Genomic DNA, 17,727 nt, shown 5'->3' with positions numbered 1-17,727 from the left:
TATGTACGCTAGGCCTACTCCAAAATGAAAATGCTGTCAATGGGGAGAGGAAGTTGTGTTGAAGTAAATATTCCTGGAATACACACAAATAAAACAACATTATGGGTTTTCTTTGCATTATGAGCTCCATATACGACTGATTTGCCCCGGGGTTAAATCATACATACATGTCCTTTGATCAGAAGGTTAATATGCAGATTATACAATTTGTAGAACTGTGACTTATTCCATGGGTCACTTTTACATTTCAGTTGGTAGCTATATTGCTAAATGGTTTATATTACAAGGTCTCCAGAATGGGATTCTCCAGACTCGGAGTTCATGGTGTCTTTGTGGGTTAATTGCTCTGTTGTCTGCAGAATATCCTTATGGCAGAAAACTAATTTCCGCCATGGTCAAAAGGGTCCCAGTTCAGATTCACTTCAGCAGTGTGTTTAGCCGAGCTCACAAATCCATTCCTCTTCACTGCTAGGAATCTGCTGTATCTGTTAATTAAATCCATCCTTCCTTTCACTTGCCACAGTGCACTTATTTTATCCCATTTGTCAACTTATGTTTCTTGGAAACCATAAAGACATGGACATAAGTACGTGCCTAAAAATTCTGAGCCTACAATCAAGTATGTATTACTTATACTACATATGATGAAAGCACATATTGTCAATGCTGATTAGGTTAGGTTTTACTACAAAGTTCCTATTTTCCGAGAAACACTTAATAAAGTATTAGGTTGGTTGCCCAGTGAAAGCAATGTTTGCAAATTACACATTTTTTATATATAAACACTTTTCTTACATATTGGGATAAAATATTGGGATCTTCCCCTCCCTTCTATCTTGAGAAGCAGTCATCTCTCACAAGTCTCACACTGATTCTTAGAATTTGACCTTTGACAGTTCTGCTAAATTTCCCCCATAGTTTGAGTTGTTTTTCCCTCTCAGATTAACAAGTCCTTCTAGTGTGATCCCCAAAGTTCCATGGTTTTGCTAAACATTTATTATGGGTAAAATACATTGCAAAAATGCATCACCTACTTTGCAGATCTGATGACTCAGAACCAGAAGAATCAATGGTTGTTTCTGCAGCAAGAACATGGAATGAGACAACTGCAGAAATTTCTGAAACAAATCTATCACATGAATTCACCCATGATATTCATTTTCAACATACCATGTAACAATACTGTTACTGAAATAACTACAGTTCACTATAAGCAGCTCTGCTCATGTTATCTTAATAGAGTCCATGACCTGTTACCACCATCTATCTATGTCCCAATGCATCTTAGCTGGACAATTTTCTCTGCTCTGCCCTTGTCTGCACCTCACATTATTATCATGATTTGATCTGACCCTTTGCCTGACCTTTAACCTGCAATAGCCTTGCATGCACTACCCTGCTGTGTAACCAGTTAGTAGAATCTAGGGCCTCAAAGGCAAGGCCAGCTCATCTGTACCTGCGTACAGCATTACTTTTTTATTGATTAAAAAAACTCAAACATTAGGGGATCTGCCAAAAATCTCACATTTTATTTGTGTGAATTCTAACAGGATCACATTTTTAATAAGTAAATGCATAGAAATATATCAACTAATGTACATTGTTATGTCTATAAAAAAATCTGCTAGTAATTGTCTTTGTTTATTTTTATTACATTAAAACTAGCAATTGTATTTCTGAATTTAATTTACATGTAATGTCAATTCTGTTAATTTGTACAAAATACCGTACATACTCCAGTATAAGCCGACCCAAGTATAAGCCGTGGCCCCTAATTTTACCACAAAAACCTGGTAAAACCTATTTTTTACTCGAGTATAAGCCGAGTTTGGATTTTTCAGCACATTTTTCCGTGCTAAAAACTAGGCTTATACTCGAGTATATATGGTACTTAATAAATATTAGGTTGAAACTAACCTTAACTTTGAATTTGATTTAACTTCATATTAATAAAAAATGAAACAACATGTACGCTTAGTATTCAGAAGCTAAAGGTGGACACACACCAACATCACATTTATGATGAAGGTAAAAAGTTGCATCAAAGTTGGCTTGTTCTTTATCTAGATTCCAATATTTTAGAACTGAGAAATTCATTATCCACAGCAGAAAGGAAACATTCAGAGTGGCATTGCCATTTCTCCGAAAAACATAAATAGGAAAAGTTCTATCAACCTCTTTTTAGGAACTTCTTGTATTGTTTTTATGTGCGTTTCAAAGACTCCAAATCAATCAATACTTCCCCATGTATTTCAGTAAATATGGACAAAAGCGTTATTTGAATGCAAAACACTCTTCTGACTGAAGAATACTGAGTCGTCTGCAAGGAGCTGTACGTGCGGTGACACTACTGTGATCCCTTCCATTAGCTCCAGCTATTCTATATGTGCATGGACAACAGACTTTGGTAAAAACGCTCAGAACTTTTGTTCTCAAAATGCTCTGTATATTTCAAACTATTTTCATCAAACATAAAAACCAGTAAGTAGCTTATCTGTCTTTCTTTTTCTATTGATCTCTGGAATATTATATAAGAGAACACTAGTGTATAAAGTAATAATTGGGGATGCAGATGCAGACTTGTAATTTGTTAATAAATTTGCACTAGTAGCTTCTTCAAAAAGGCAAAGCAGGGTCAAATTAAGACTGTCACAGACCCTGGGCTGTATGAATATTATAGGCCCTACAAGTCTGGAATCACTTCCTACATATGGTATTAGAATCAAGCTTGGGAAATGGACGATGTGTCCCTTCTGCCTGCTTTCAATATGCGGTTTCAGGACTTTTAGAGGACCTTCAAAAGGTCTTGAAATGGCTCTTGTGCACATGTGTATTAAGAGCAGGAACAAGGATTTAAAGGATTTCTAGGGTGCCCCCTAGAAGCCTTTGGCACCAGGCTACCCCCCAAAACTGCCTATTTTATAATTTACTACTGAGTAAAAGGTATCTAAAGCTACAGCAAAACAGCCATCTAAAAAACAACATGTAGCAGTTCACTGCTGTGTATCATTGACTTCCTCTTGCTTATCACACAAAAATGTTTAGATTGCTATAGGGGCATTGGTACTCTGGGTTTTACAGGTAATGTAATAACTATATGAAACTAAACAGCTCCAAACCTTAGGGAGAAAACAAGAATACCAGCAATAATTTATTGGAGTGGTCAAAAATATATAAGTGGCAAAGGGCTTATCCAATTAATATTTATGGTGGTATCATGGCCAAATTGAAACTGTCTAGGTATTCTTTATACCTTATTTGTCACTGGTTTCCATGACCACTGCTCCACTAAACTGGGAATTATACCAGAATTCTACTCTATCATACACAGATGTCTACTTTACAAGGTAAGAGTAACACATTGCAACTTGTGGTTTTCTCATATTTGTATGGATTTCATATTTAAAACCTAGTAAAAATAATGTAAGTAATTGTAACACACTGCAACATCACCTTTAAGGGGTATTCTCATCTGGACATTGACATTTAATTTAATTCACCTGCCATATAGATATATTTCTTCATCTGGATGTTATTAAAAGATTTACATGTGTGAAGATAATTTCCCATAAATGTAGACATGTTGTCCCCTAGAAACATTTTTGTCCTTGGATATGACCGCCTCTGCTGGAATTATTGCACAAAGAGACAAATAGTTTTTTTTTATATGAATGTCTCATAGAAATTTAGTGGTAATGAACTCTGAATGAAGGTCTTCAGATGTCTCAATTGTGTATGTGTGGCTACTGTTGCCAGGGTGCGGACAGCAAGGCTACATTTATGGGAAATTATCTCCATAGAGGTACATTTTTTTAATAACATGCAATTGAATAAATGCATATATATGACATCTGAAATAAATTAAATGGCAATGCCAATATTAAGATTACCCCTTTAAATTATTTGGAGAGTTAAAGACCACTTGTCACTAAAAGGAGCAGCATTCTTTTATACCCTGTATGAAAATAAAAGGTTACCACTCCCTGTGGATAATATAAGTTAATTCCCATAAACTTTTGTGGCCCTTATATTTGGAATGGAGGAATGTCTGCAGCTGTGTGATGATCTTTATAGAACAAGCTGCAAATGTGCTGCCAGGACCTTTTCTCAAGTAGTACTGACCCAACAAATTTTTTTTTAACAAAATGGCAGAAATGAATAAGGCAGAAGATAATAGTAAACTTTGTAATATACTTTATAAAAGACATATGCTACTATTTCCTTCTTTTACCTTTGCCTTTCTTCGTAGTTTTAACAGCTTGTATAAAACAGCTTTCTGTCCTGTGCAAAAATGACATCTGAAAGAAGCCTGATAATGGGGCACATTTACTAAGAGTGGTGCACTAAATGCCATTTGCCTGTGTATAGTGCAGGATGCGCCAGATTCATGAAGAACGGGAGCCAGAAATCATGAATCTGGCGCTTCCCTGCATTTGTCCGGCAGAGTTCACCAAACGCCCCCTAATTTGTGCTGCATGATGCCTAGTGCAGCTGCACCACAAAATGTTCGAATGCGACACAAAAGTGTCTCAGACACTTCTTAAATACCTGTGCAAGCAGTTTGCACTAGAAAGAACGTGCAAAGTCCTACAGAAAACTGGCCAAAGGCCGTAGTAAATGTGCCCCTATGTTTCTAATGACTTAACTCTTTACAGTCTCTACATAGTCAAATTTCCTCAGAAAGGTGAATCAAGAGAGATATGCTCTAAGTGATGAAATAGATAATATTAAATGGAACCTGACCCCTATTTATCCCACCCTTACACTTTCCTAAACATTTTTTATAAATACTCTGCCTTTTATATCTGTAAATATAACTTATATGCAAGAATACCTGTGTCTCCTGACACCGCTCTGTCATAAGCTCTGTCATAAGCAGGTTTAAAACACTCCCATCTCCCTCCTCAATACATTAAAGTAACCAGCCCGCCCCTTCACTCCACTGTTTGCTGATCTCAGTCAGCAAGCAGTGGAGTGATGGGGTGGGCTGGTTGCTATGACGTATTGAGGGGTGGAGGATTAGATGGGAGTATTTTTCTTTTTTTTTTTAAAACCTGCTTATGATGGAGCACTTTCCCCATGGTGGGGGGTAAACTGCACTTCAGTGCATAAACCCCTGGGACTCGGAACATCAAGAGACACAGGTATTCTTTGATATTAGTTGATCTTTACAACTAAAAAAGGCAGAGCATTTATTAAAACAGTTTGGGAATCTGCACACAAGTGCCTATGGGGACATGGGGAAGGATAAAAAAGTGGTTCTGGTGACATGTTTCCTTTAAGCCTCCTTTCATATCTCTATGATGTGTGCAGGTTTTCAAATATACTGCTCACTACAGGAGCAAGAACCAAAAAAAGGCACAAAGTATCAGTTTTATTTAGTGAAACGTAAAACAAAGTTTACTATTGTCCCCTACACTATTCAAAAATAGCTCCATAGGTTAAGTTATGTTTTACAAATGTACTACAGTACTTTCATTGTGAACCATTAGACATAAATGGTGAGTTTTGAAAACAAAATTAAATTTTACCTAGACTTTAGCTTTATCCTTTTTATTTTTAAACAGCAGCAAATCAAGCTGATGTGTTACCTGATTTTTTTCCATATTTCATAGTAGTATCAGCCATACTTTCAGCGATCCCTGCCAATCTCAATGCCGCTTCTCCTAATATAAGGGCATCTGTATGTATGATATTGGAGTGTTGCATCACTTCATAGATCAGACACAGAATATAGATCCACTGGAAATACAATAAATGTATAAAATGTACTTCAGTAATCTCAAGATTATGCCAATGATATTACATTATCAATATCAGATGATTATCCAGTCTATAATTTTGGACAGTGAGTATGTATGTAAGTAAAACTAATTTAGGTAAAGAGTTTCCACCTCCTGGTGCTCAATTTCTATTCATTACTTTAAAAAAAAATGAATCAGTGCAATGCATCTATAACAATTGGAAGCAACGTTGCAACAGCGATTTATACCTTCAAATCATTTTGATTCTAAGGATCCTGAGGAAAATTAGGAACAGTTCACATCTCAAGTTCTTTCATCAGTTTTTTGCATTGGGTATTGTGAGCCAAAGCCAGGTGGGGAGACGACACAGAGATGAAGTATAATGTAAAGGACTGCACCTGTTATATATAGCCACACCCCTGTAACAAGCTGAATGGTAACACCCAGTTGTCAATGTGTTCTTAAAGGGAACCTGTCAGCACAAAGTGACCTAATAAACCATACCAAGCAGCTGAACACCTTTCAGATTCTGTTTCTTTCATGACCCAGTGTGGTGGCGTCATCCAGAAAATCGACTTTGAATTAAGATGTAAATTGGTTGTATAAAGTCAAGGAGGTGGAGATTTTAACACTCAAGTCCAGCTCTCCCTTCCTCAGAAGGCCCCTTCACTGTTATTGATAGTCCTACATCCAGAGACATCACTAACCAAATCTCCTGAAGTCCGATGCATGATGCTAATCACAGAGGAGGAGGCACTCAGATATACACACCTTGACTTCAGTGTTAAACGCTCTGCCTCCTTCACTTTATACCACCAATTTACATTCAAAGTAGATTTTCTGGATGATGCCACCACACTGAGCCTCAAAATAAACAAAAACTAGAAGGTGTTATGCTGTTTGATACTATACTGGTAGTAGTTTATTAGGCCAATTGCTGATGACAAGTTCCCTTTAAGTAACTAAAAAGAATAATATTAACAATACAAAGGAAAGGATTTACTACAGCAGGCATCTCAGAATAGGTATCCACTTTGCATGCCTGTGATGTCACCTCCATCAGTCACAGCGGAACACTTAAGAAGACTGGGCGTTGTGCGTCTTAATATTCCCCCTCTCCAGCACCCAGTGCAATGGATATGCTAAGATGCTCTATTGTGTGAACAGATTAATTCTATGCCAGGTTCTACAGCTATAACAACTCCCTTCCGCAAACCAATCTGATATCAATATCCTAGGGATAATTGATCAATGCAAATCCTGGAATACCCTATAAGTAATTCCCATGCTGTCAGCATTAGTAAAGAATCTTTTCATCAGGATATATATATATATATATATTGGGATAAATGAGTGATTTATTTCTTCTTCAGGCAGGTATATCAATGATCAACACTAGTCGGCAACTTTTAAAGCTGTGAAGAAAAGAGCAGGAAGTCTAAAACTATAAAATGGTTATTTAAACCTACCTTACTGTTCACTTCACATTTGTGTACAAATTTAGATCCATCTGATCCAGTTTGCATCCGCTGGACTCCAACTTTGCATTTGTGCCACAGGAATAATATAACATCGGTGACAATATCTCTGTCAGGCTCAACCTCCTGAAAATTAAAAATAGTTCTCCTTACTAAAATGAAAGGCTTAGCACCCCACATATTTCATCACTGCATAAAAGATATCCTTTGCTCATCTTAGAGTAGATTAACAAGTTATCATGAAGTAATTAGTTGGTTAATCTGTTGATTCAAGTATAGAAGAATAGTGAAGAAATCAGGCGATACCTTTGCAGATTATTATTTTAATGGGACATTTTAAGACACAGAGGGAAATGAAAGAATGGGAGTATAAATTAATGAGGAGATTCAACACCTTACAAAGTGGTCTTAACATTCATACCAGCTTCATGACTCTCTATCTCTGACCTGGAGGCCACAAACAGATAAGAGCCAGAGCTCTCTTGTCTCGCCTCACAGGTTTTTAGTGTGTTTATTGCCGTCCTGTAGTAAATAAGATGTCCCTGTATTTATCAATCTGTTTTAACGTTTTTTTTAATATCCTTTGATGATCACTGTTTAGTGTGTATAAAATGCTGTGTATTTCTGTTTCACGCATAACATTATGTCTGACGAAGAGAACTAGTCTTGAAAGCTCACCATCAGATATACTCAGTTAGCCTCAAAAAGGTATCGCCTGATTTCTTCACTCTTGTTCTGCTCTCCATGGCTTACACGGTACAAATCTACGCTACTAGATTCAAGTATAGCACATTGACAAATGCTTTTCAATGAGCTCATACACCCCTATTGTTTCTATTACAATAAGTCTTATACCTGCCCGTTTGCGGCTCGGACAGTCTTTTTCTATTGGAATTGGCACATAAGCGGAGCCCACAAAGCAATGACACTTGGCTGCAAAAAGCAGACCCAGACAAAAAACAACACATAAAAATAACTATAAATTGAAAACAGGGGGGATTGAAGGAAAAATAGGGAAAATGTAATGGGGAATGAATGTTCGTCATTGTCCATGGGAACAGATGGGGGTATGCCACTGCAGTACTTATAAGGATTTTCATTGATCTTTCCTGGATCTTACAATGTAGTAACTAATCATCTAGTATCTTGTGAAACATCACTCATTACATTATTTATGCTACAAAAGCAGAAATGGCCTTCAAGTTATACCAAAACCAGTCAAATTTAACATGAATACAAAGTAAAGAGTAGTAAAGAGAACTGCAAAAGAAAACTCCAGGATTCCTTTCTACAGCCATCGTTTGGTATCAGGGTGAAATGCTCTTTGGTCAATGTTATGCTTGGATTTTTAAATACTAAGTGTCAACTTAGCAGCACAAAGAAGTGTTTAAAACTTAAATGTCATTCACTTTGATGACATTTGTTGTTCAATAAATAAAAAAAATACAAAAATGCTACAAAAAAGTGACTGTATAGCCCTTACAGGAAATCTCATGGATGCAGTATTGTACACCAAGCTTACTTATACACTGGTGTGTGTCCCCTGAAACAGGATCCGTTTTCCTTTTATCTTCTAATGCAGTGGCCCCCAACCTTTTTTGCCCAGGGACTGGGTTTAAACAAATTTTCTCCAGGGACCAGTGGGTGGGGGGATGCATTCTTGTCATAGTTTCATAGCCAAAAATGTATGTTTGCATGCCCCACCATAACTCCATGTGTGCCTAGCTTATATTGCCCCATTTTCTGAAGAAGTACCCCCACTTATATTGTACCCTAGCCTGCAGCATGCCTCCTCCCATGTCTCCTTTCCTGCATCATGCCTTCCTCCCATGTCCCCTTTCCCAGCCGAACTTTGTAAAAAAAATATATACTTGCCTTCCACATTCTCCTGCAGCAGTCTTCTCTTCCTTCACTTCTTTTCTGTATTAATGCATTGTTCTATTGTTGGTATATATGATATCATAACATGATAATGCTCGCCGGCAATAGAGCAGTGCATTAGCATGGAAATTAAGTAAAGGAAGAGAAGACTGCTGCAGGGGAACAGGGGAAGTGAGTATTTATTTATTTTTTTCGTTTCTACAGAGGTTGCTGTGGCCCAGTACCAGGTGTTCCAAGATTCGGTCTTTGGTCGGGGACCGGTGGTTGGGGAACCCTGTTCTAATGGCCTTGTTTTGGAGAAACACCTTTTAAAATGATGCAAATGAGCCTCAGAGGCTCCTGTCTATGTCAAACAAGCTCCTTCCATGACTTCACTGGCTGGGGGAGGGGAGGGAAGAGGCGGGCAGTAATACCAACAGAGGTGTGCATAATTAGCAGAAGAAAGAGCCAGAAGGGGCTTCTGTGACAAAGGCAGAAGCCCCTGAGGATTATTTGCACCACTTTCAAAGATGATTATCTCCAAAACAAAGCCATTGGAAGATAAAGGAAGAACGGATCCTTTTTCAGGGGTCACACCAGCATATAGGTGTGCTTGGTGTAAAATACTGCACCCATGTGGGAGATTTCCCTTAACGACCACTGTATCATGTTTTTACGGCTGCCGTTGAAGGATACTTCTTCTGATGCAACACCTTTAATCTGTTTTTTAATCAGAAACTTATTTCAAACAACAGCCCCATGATTAAACTCGAATCTATTAAGTCTGTTATTTTTATGGTCCACAGATAAACAGATCATGTGAAACCAGCAGAAAACATTATTTAGTGATATGAACAGTATATTACTCCATGCCAAAGGAGTCCACAACATTCAGACCACACATATAGGTTATGAAGAATTTGACTTTCCAGTCCCCTCCAAATTATTTGATGTCTCTATTTTATTTTTTCATAAACAATAACTGCAGCCCATCTGAGCTGTTTGTCCCCTCACAATAGCAGAGGAATGGCAATCCCTTTTACAGTACACAAAGCAGTCCCTGTGATTGATTTCTATGCGGCCCTAGACAAAACCTGTCAAGTTTCACTGATTTCTTGTCAGTCTTTCTGACTGTTTGCAGTGACGCATACGTTAATGGATTATCTATCACTCACAGCTTTCAATAATTTCTCATTTAAATTTCAGATTCTTTTTTTTTTTTTTAAAAGAGACTCTACTTTTATTGTTAATGTCCTATTGCACATAACTGTGTGGCTGGAGATAGGATTGTTGTTTTATGGAAGTTGGAGAAGAGAGACTTCTATGGTTACATCTGCCGCTTCTCTATAGACCTGTATCTGTGTTTAATGTGACATGCAATGCACCCAACTGCTACAGAACAATAATTAAGCCGAGGATTGATTCAAACAGATGTTATTATTACTTTTGCAATTGTGTAACCCTAATATTATGTACTCATAGAAAAGCCATATTTCTTAAAGGTGTAATGCTGTGAATGTTTCAGTTTTTATTCTCTTAATATATGGTTTGTAACCTGCACCTAGTTGTAGGCTGTTCCCACCAAATAAGGATACGGGATGTGAGTTGCGGGGTCTAGAATACTGCAGCCTTTGATAATTTACATATATCAGAACAAATTTATTTCTATAAAGCTCCCCCTTCCTTCACCCCATGTGGGCTCCCTTTTCTCTCCCATGACACTGAAGATGTCCTGGGAGAATTTCGTTTTTAGATGTTGTCTAGGTGTGAGATCTCTCTATAAATATCTCAATTTATAAATCAAGGAATTATTATTATATACAGAATTTTTTGGACTATAAGACGCTTCTTACTATAGGACGCACCCCAGATTTAGGCTTCCAAAAAGTAAAAATATATTTTACACCAATTAAAATATCCCTGTTGGTTGCACTAAAGCACAGCACACACAGACATACATTTACATAGACAGCTCTGCATCATCCATCCACATACACACTCATCTTTGCATCATCCATCCACATACACACTCAGCTCTGCATCATCCATCCACATACACACTCAGCTCTGCATCATCCATCCACATACACACTCAGCCCTGCATCATTGATCCACATACACACTCCGCCCAGCTATACACACAGAACCCCCGCCCCCACACACACACACACACACACATACTTTCCCAATTCCTCTTCTTCTCACCCTGTCCCAGCACAGCATGGCAGTATGAGACCTGTGGTGATGTAAGAAGCATGTGATCAGTCACATGATTCTGACATCACCGCAGGACCTGGACCTGTAAGGCTACATTCACACTGCCGTTGCCCGCCCGTACCGTACCGTAGCGGGCAACGGCAGTGTACGGGGAGAGGAGGAGGAGGTGAGCGCAGCTCACCCCCGCCCCTCTCCATAGAAACCTATGGCGCACGGCGCCGTATTACGGGAAAAGATAGGACATGTCCTATCTTTTTTCCGGGTACGGAACGGTACGGTGCCGCACGTGTGCTGCACCGTACCGCTCCCGTAGGGTGCCGTGCGCCCATAGGAGTGTATGGGGGACGTATATTGGCCTTATATACGTCGGCCGTATATACGTCCTCCATACGTTCGTGTGAATGTAGCCTAAGACATGGGGAGAGGGGAGAGCAGTACGGAGGCTCCTCTCTGGGAGATCGGGTGCAGCTCTATATCAGGGCATCACCCGATCTCTCTTACAGCGGTCAGGAGGGTCTTGCAGTGCTGGATCCTCCTGACCTCCAGTCTATAAGACGCAGGCACTTTTTAGCAAGATTTTTTCTTGCTAAAAAGTGCGTCTTATAGTCCAGAAAATATGGTAATTATTACCTCCCCACCACCAATTGCAAATTCAGTTTCTGTGTGGTTGATACATTGGTATGGGTTTGTATTCTCTCTCCCCTCTCTATTGCCTTGTCTTCTTTTATATGCAGGGGAGGGATCAAAGGATGTCAACCCTGAGTAGAGTGCAACCAGGAGCAGCATGCTATTTAATCTACGATATAAACAGCAGCACAGCCAGCTATGTGAAGGAGTTTTTACAACATAAAAACAAAAGGAAATTTTAAATAACTTGTTAAATTTAGAATTGTGCAGAAATGCAAAGTGCACACAGCCGATTTGTACATGAATTACAAATCCACCCAGGGGTCCACCAATCTCTGCCAAAATGGTGCAGCTCTTCCCAGCCAACCAGCTGAGAGTTACTGAGGTGGGTATAGGGTTATTTTCATCTCAGTCACAAACAGCTGAGATTGGAATACACCTTTAAATAAGGCAAGACAATAAGCCATTGTAAATATATTAAGTAATTGCAAAAAATCTAAAAGGATTTTAAACATGAAAATGGCATCAAAGTCCATTGTAGAAATTCTGAATAAAACTCCAAAGCAAAAGTAATACCTAGCAAATGTTTATTTTACATATGTTGGGGTAAGTCAGGAGTGGACATGCTGACTTTTAACATGCTCAATCGTGTGTTATCAATAAGCCACTGCTTATTGATGTAAATGCAGAGTCCATTATGAAAATCTACTGGCTGATGGGTTTCACCTTCATTTATGAAATTACATTATTTTCAATGGAACAGTCAGTGTAATCATTTAGGTAACATCGATGAATTTCTAGGATTTCAGTGGAATTCTACTAAAACGCAAGCAAGTAGTAAATTTGCCAGAGGTAATACCTGTGAAGAGTTACACACACAGGAGTACAGTGTCTCTGCCAGTGAGATGTGATCGTCTGGAGATCTGTTATCTACGGCTTCCCCTGTAATGTAAAAGAGATAAAACATGGGTTATTACACATACTCTGGACGGCACAACTTATTATTGAAGCATCACTTTTATGAGGCAATGTTATTTATATCTTTTATATCTTCACTGTGAGCAGACCCACTCCTAGTATTGTGCTTTTTTTTGGGGAGGGGGGTTCCTAATGCCTCTTTCATTTGACATGAAACTTGTTTATAGCTATTGCTAAACAGATATTTAGGGAAGGATGTGATATGATATTGTAGAGTGCTTTGTATACCATCACATTTCTTCTTCATTATATAATCACAAACAAAATCAGTAATGTACACAAGGAGAGTCTGTGGATTCTGAATAGTATTTAATGTTTTAAGATGCATAATCGCTATGAAATCTCATGCATATTTTAACTTGTCGGGCTGTCCCCTCAGAAGAGAAAACGTTAATCAGTTTGACTGGAAGTGCACGCCATGCGTTAATAAGGCATCTTCACCTTCTTACTCTTCGCTATTTTTTTACGCATGAAGAACTTTTATATCTTCGTCTCAAAATTGACTAAAACACTTTAGAAAATATTCAAAAGGGTTAAAAGTGTAAGTATTTTGCAGAAGCAAACACTGAATATATTAGATAAACTGAAACTGTCTACTGCAGAACTATTCGTTGTTTGGTTTCCTTTATAAGGGCGCCATCTGGTGGACTTACTCAGTAATGTCAATGCTACTAATATAGTGAAAAGTAATAATTGTTTTCTTTATTTTTACTTGAAGCGGAATGTGTTACTACTATTTTTATTAATGGAGCAAAACAATGAAAACAGCAGAAGGTCAAATGAGTAAAATGATAGGCGCCAACATAATCCAGAAGATCCTTTTGACTATAATGGGGTCCATTAGACTTCCCTTCTGACAAAAAGTCCTGCATTGAGAGTCTTAGATGAATAAATCAACATAGGGCCGGATTTACTATACAATCCTTGCCAGAATTCTGGCATAGACTGCACATAATTACATGTGAAAACTGGTTGCACATTTATTTATAAAGTGTCTGTGCCAGTATTGTGTCGCGTCTGCACTATGCACACCACAACACAATCCTGTGCACAGAAAGGGGAACTCCAGTGCATAATCGCACTGGCCGCCACATTTGTGTGGGCAAATTCCACAGAAATGTGCCGCATGCCCCTTGAACTGAGTGCACCAGAAAAAATCAGGTGCAGAGAGTTCCTGTGTTTTTGGCACGTGCAGCATGGATCTAGTCTTCATGAATGTATCGCTCGCTGCTTCTGCCAAGCATCACCATCTCCAATATTCTCTTATCGCCAGCGGTAACTTGATAAAGAATACAATATAATATAACAGTATGAAAAAACAGAAAACCACATGAACAACAAAAATGGGGAGGGACGGAGGAACGGATTCTGAGTGCCACAATAACTGAATGAGGAAGCCAGAAATGCAGCTTACCGTAACTCCCCTCTACATGCCACATCTAGAGGACAGAAAAAACAGGGAGGGGTGAGTTCCAACCAAAATCCTTGGCCACTCCCCGTCCATTAAAGTACCAAACACCCTAGTGCAGTTTACCTTACTAATAGTAAATCGGGCCATAGTCTTAAACAAATAACACTGGTATATCACTTCACCTACCTTGTAATCCAAGAATTCCAAGAAAGTCCGGTATCTCATTTTGCTTCACACTAACTTGTGCACTGTGCTTATGTTTTTTCCCTGACAACAAAGGTTCAGCAGCAATAAGTAGGCTGAGATCCATTTCTTCTTTCTTCCACGTAGCACTTTCCTTGGCCTAGTTTAAGAAATTCATTTTGTTATGAGAGTTTGTATTTGTATTTATTTCTGTAACAAACATAAAGTAAACATAAAACATTGACCCACATTTATTATAGCCTCTGTGCCAGTCTTTTGTCTGACTTTGCAGGTTCTTTTCAGCGCAAACTGCTTGCACATGTATTTATAAAGTGTCTGTGACATATACTGTATGTGTTGCAGCTGCACAATCCACAACAAGACAACAATATTCTGCACTGATACTGGCATTGCGGTGCACGCACGTGCCTGACAGTGTGCCACATTAATCATGCACTGTTCCATGTTAAAGGTGCACCCAAAAAAGGTTTGTGCACTGTGTGCCTGAAGATTCCTGAAGAACGTGCGTCACTTTTGATGAATGTGGCGCACCCTGCGCACTTCACAGTTTGCACTGTTTGAGATAAAAGTGAACCAATGGGTACAAACAAGTTCTCTATCATGATTTGTATGGACATATACAGAAATATAAGTAGACCAAAAAGGTTTATTTTAAAAGGGAAATAACGCAATTTATCTGGTTGATCTGGTTGCATGATATGCGAAAAGATCAAGGGTCCCATAGACTTCTATGGCTCCCAGGTGAGGGTGTGGTGTCAACGCGCCACCACTGAGTAGGCCAATGCTTGTCTGTCTCCTCCTGGCACACAACCATGGGAATGTACCCTAAGGTCTCCCTATGATCATGTGCAGATCATGTTTCTTCATGTCGGACTGTCCCACAGACTGCACACTTTATACAGAAGGGGATTCTTTGCATTATACTTCTGGCTGTACTGCAGCACCGGGACAGTGTTATCTTTGCATCATATTTGGGAATAATACAATGACATGCAGGTCCTTTTCCATAGGCTTCACATGCTTCTTTGTGTCAGTATGATATATGTGGTTGACTGTTATTATTGTTGGGTACTGTTCTCCTTATGGTGGGGCAAATCCACATTATGGCTCACAGTGATTAATAGTAGAGATGAGCGGACCTGTAGTTCATGTTCGGGTTCGGCCGAGCGACACAGACGTTTAGACGCAATGGTGACCAAACAGCTAATCCGCCAAATTGACGCAACTTGAAACTAACCATGGCGATAGGTGCCTCCCTGGCCAATCATGGGAAGTTAATTTTGGTGCTCTTCTAATTCATATACAGTATACGGGATTCATGCAAATCCCAACCACATGAACAACATCCGCAGAGGAAAATGCATCTTGTCAATTAAAGGAATTCTACAATCAGAATGAAGCATGATAAACCAGGGACACTTACTCCAAGGCCTCCTTCCTTCTAAACTCAAACTGTAAAATTATGCTAATAAAGCAGAAGGGCTCCTGGGGGTGTTACCAGAGCTCCCTCCACAATGTGTAGAACTTTCCCCCCTACCACTTTGCGCTGATGAGATTACATCAGTGCTGAGGGAGAAGGAGAGGGGGAGCTTGTGAAGCTGCAGCACAGAGGGGCTCTGATAATAACCCCAGAGCCTTTCTAACTCATTAGCATATAACAGTGATGGCGAACCTTTTAGAGACCGGTGCCCAAACTACAACGAAAACACACTTATTTATTGCAAAGTGCCAGCACAGCAATTTAAATAGTAATTTATCCTGTTCTACCACAACTTTCAATTATATCGGCCTCTTGAGGACAATAAAACATTTGAAAGCAGAAGGGCAAATTTGGACTAATGTTGTAGCATCTCGCCATAGTGCCCCTGTACAGGAAGAAATGTGGGGCCTAGAGGAGCTCTAAAGATCCTCCCCTTTCCAAATGTTTTACCTCTTCCTGCAATCTGAAGCATTAAAGAAAGTGTGGCTTTAAAATAGCACTGAGAGCAACATTTCTTGAGTCGCCTGGGACTGCAGGATGATTCTTTCAGTTTTATGTCAAGTGCTATGTTGATGGCTTTGGTGCCCAAAAATAGAGCTCTGGGTGCCACCTCAGGCACCCGTGCCATAGGTTCGCCACCACTGGCATATAAGATATAAATATAAGAATTTTTATTTTAGATTGATTTTGACAGTAGATTTCATTTAAGGCTAATACAAATGAGCCTGTATCTTCGCAGCTATAAAAAAAACATCCATTTTTGCATTTGCCCTAAATTTTCCATTCTAGTTTTCAAATGTAACCTCTGCAATGCAATGGTTGAGCTCTGCCCTCCCGGTCACAACAAAATTATATCTGGAACCCATCAGTTCATGGCTTTTATGCAAAAGTATTCCTGGTCTTATACAGGAAATTCACATCTGGTAAAAAGTGGCAAATGAATTACCACAGCATGTGATCATCACTTGTTTAGTATAGGATCGTAAGTAAGGGTGCGGACGATCATATCATTCCAGAAATATGTCACATGCTGCCAATTTCCATATTCTTTATGTTTCATATCCCTAAGCATTATCTCTATTTTGTACTGTTTAGCTTTCTCCACATTTTCATGCATAAGAATGGAAATATGAAACACAGTTGAGGTGAAGCATCATTGTTTGTTTTTGTCTATGTGTGGCATTTTGGCATAGTTGTGGTACATATGCTGTGTTTCCGATTTTCCATTGCGTAAAATGAACATAGGACAGTGCGAAGTCACTTTGACACAGTCCTTGCTTGCACCAAATTCATTATTTGCATTGTCTAGTTTTCACAATATGACTTAATCCATAAACTGCGACTACAATAAAAATAATAATCTTTATTTACCGTATATACTCGTGTATAAGCCGTGTTTTTCAGCACAAAATAATGTCCTAAAATCCTAACTCAGCTTATACAGGATTTAAGAAAAAAAAAGGGGTACTCACCCTCCGACCCCCCCGGCAGGTCCTCTTTTATCCATTGTGGCTCCAGCATCGTGACGTCAGCCACACGCTGACATTTTAATGTATGCGCCGGCTTCGTCACACACTAAGATGTCAGCAAGCCACTGACATCACAATGCCTGCGATGGACCGCGCATGGAGACCGAGCCAATGCTTGAGCCGTGATGGATAGAAGAGGACCTTTCGGGGGTGTAGGAATGTGAGTACACTTTTTTTCCCTACAGGCATTACAGGTAGG

The 17,727-nt window shown here is 39.1% G+C and overlaps 1 protein-coding gene across 3 annotated transcripts in view; it reads right to left on the bottom strand.

Moving 5' to 3' along the window:
- CFAP54 (cilia and flagella associated protein 54) overlaps positions 1-17,727 on the bottom strand; it is a 218,521-nt gene that overhangs the window by 161,664 nt on the left and 39,130 nt on the right. For all 3 annotated transcript variants that reach the window (XM_072146463.1, XM_072146461.1, XM_072146462.1), the window contains exons 12-15: positions 14,502-14,658; positions 12,786-12,868; positions 7,214-7,348; positions 5,592-5,742 (exon numbers count right to left, since the gene is read on the bottom strand). In XM_072146463.1, coding sequence (XP_072002564.1) covers positions 5,592-5,742; positions 7,214-7,348; positions 12,786-12,868; positions 14,502-14,658 — 526 coding nt within the window. The remainder of the gene's footprint in view (positions 1-5,591; positions 5,743-7,213; positions 7,349-12,785; positions 12,869-14,501; positions 14,659-17,727) is intronic.

This window comes from Engystomops pustulosus, chromosome 4 (assembly GCF_040894005.1).
Source record: "Engystomops pustulosus chromosome 4, aEngPut4.maternal, whole genome shotgun sequence".
Lineage (NCBI taxonomy): Eukaryota > Metazoa > Chordata > Amphibia > Anura > Leptodactylidae > Engystomops > Engystomops pustulosus.
Note: the sequence above shows the minus strand (reverse complement) of the source record. Positions and strands in the feature narration are given on the sequence as shown.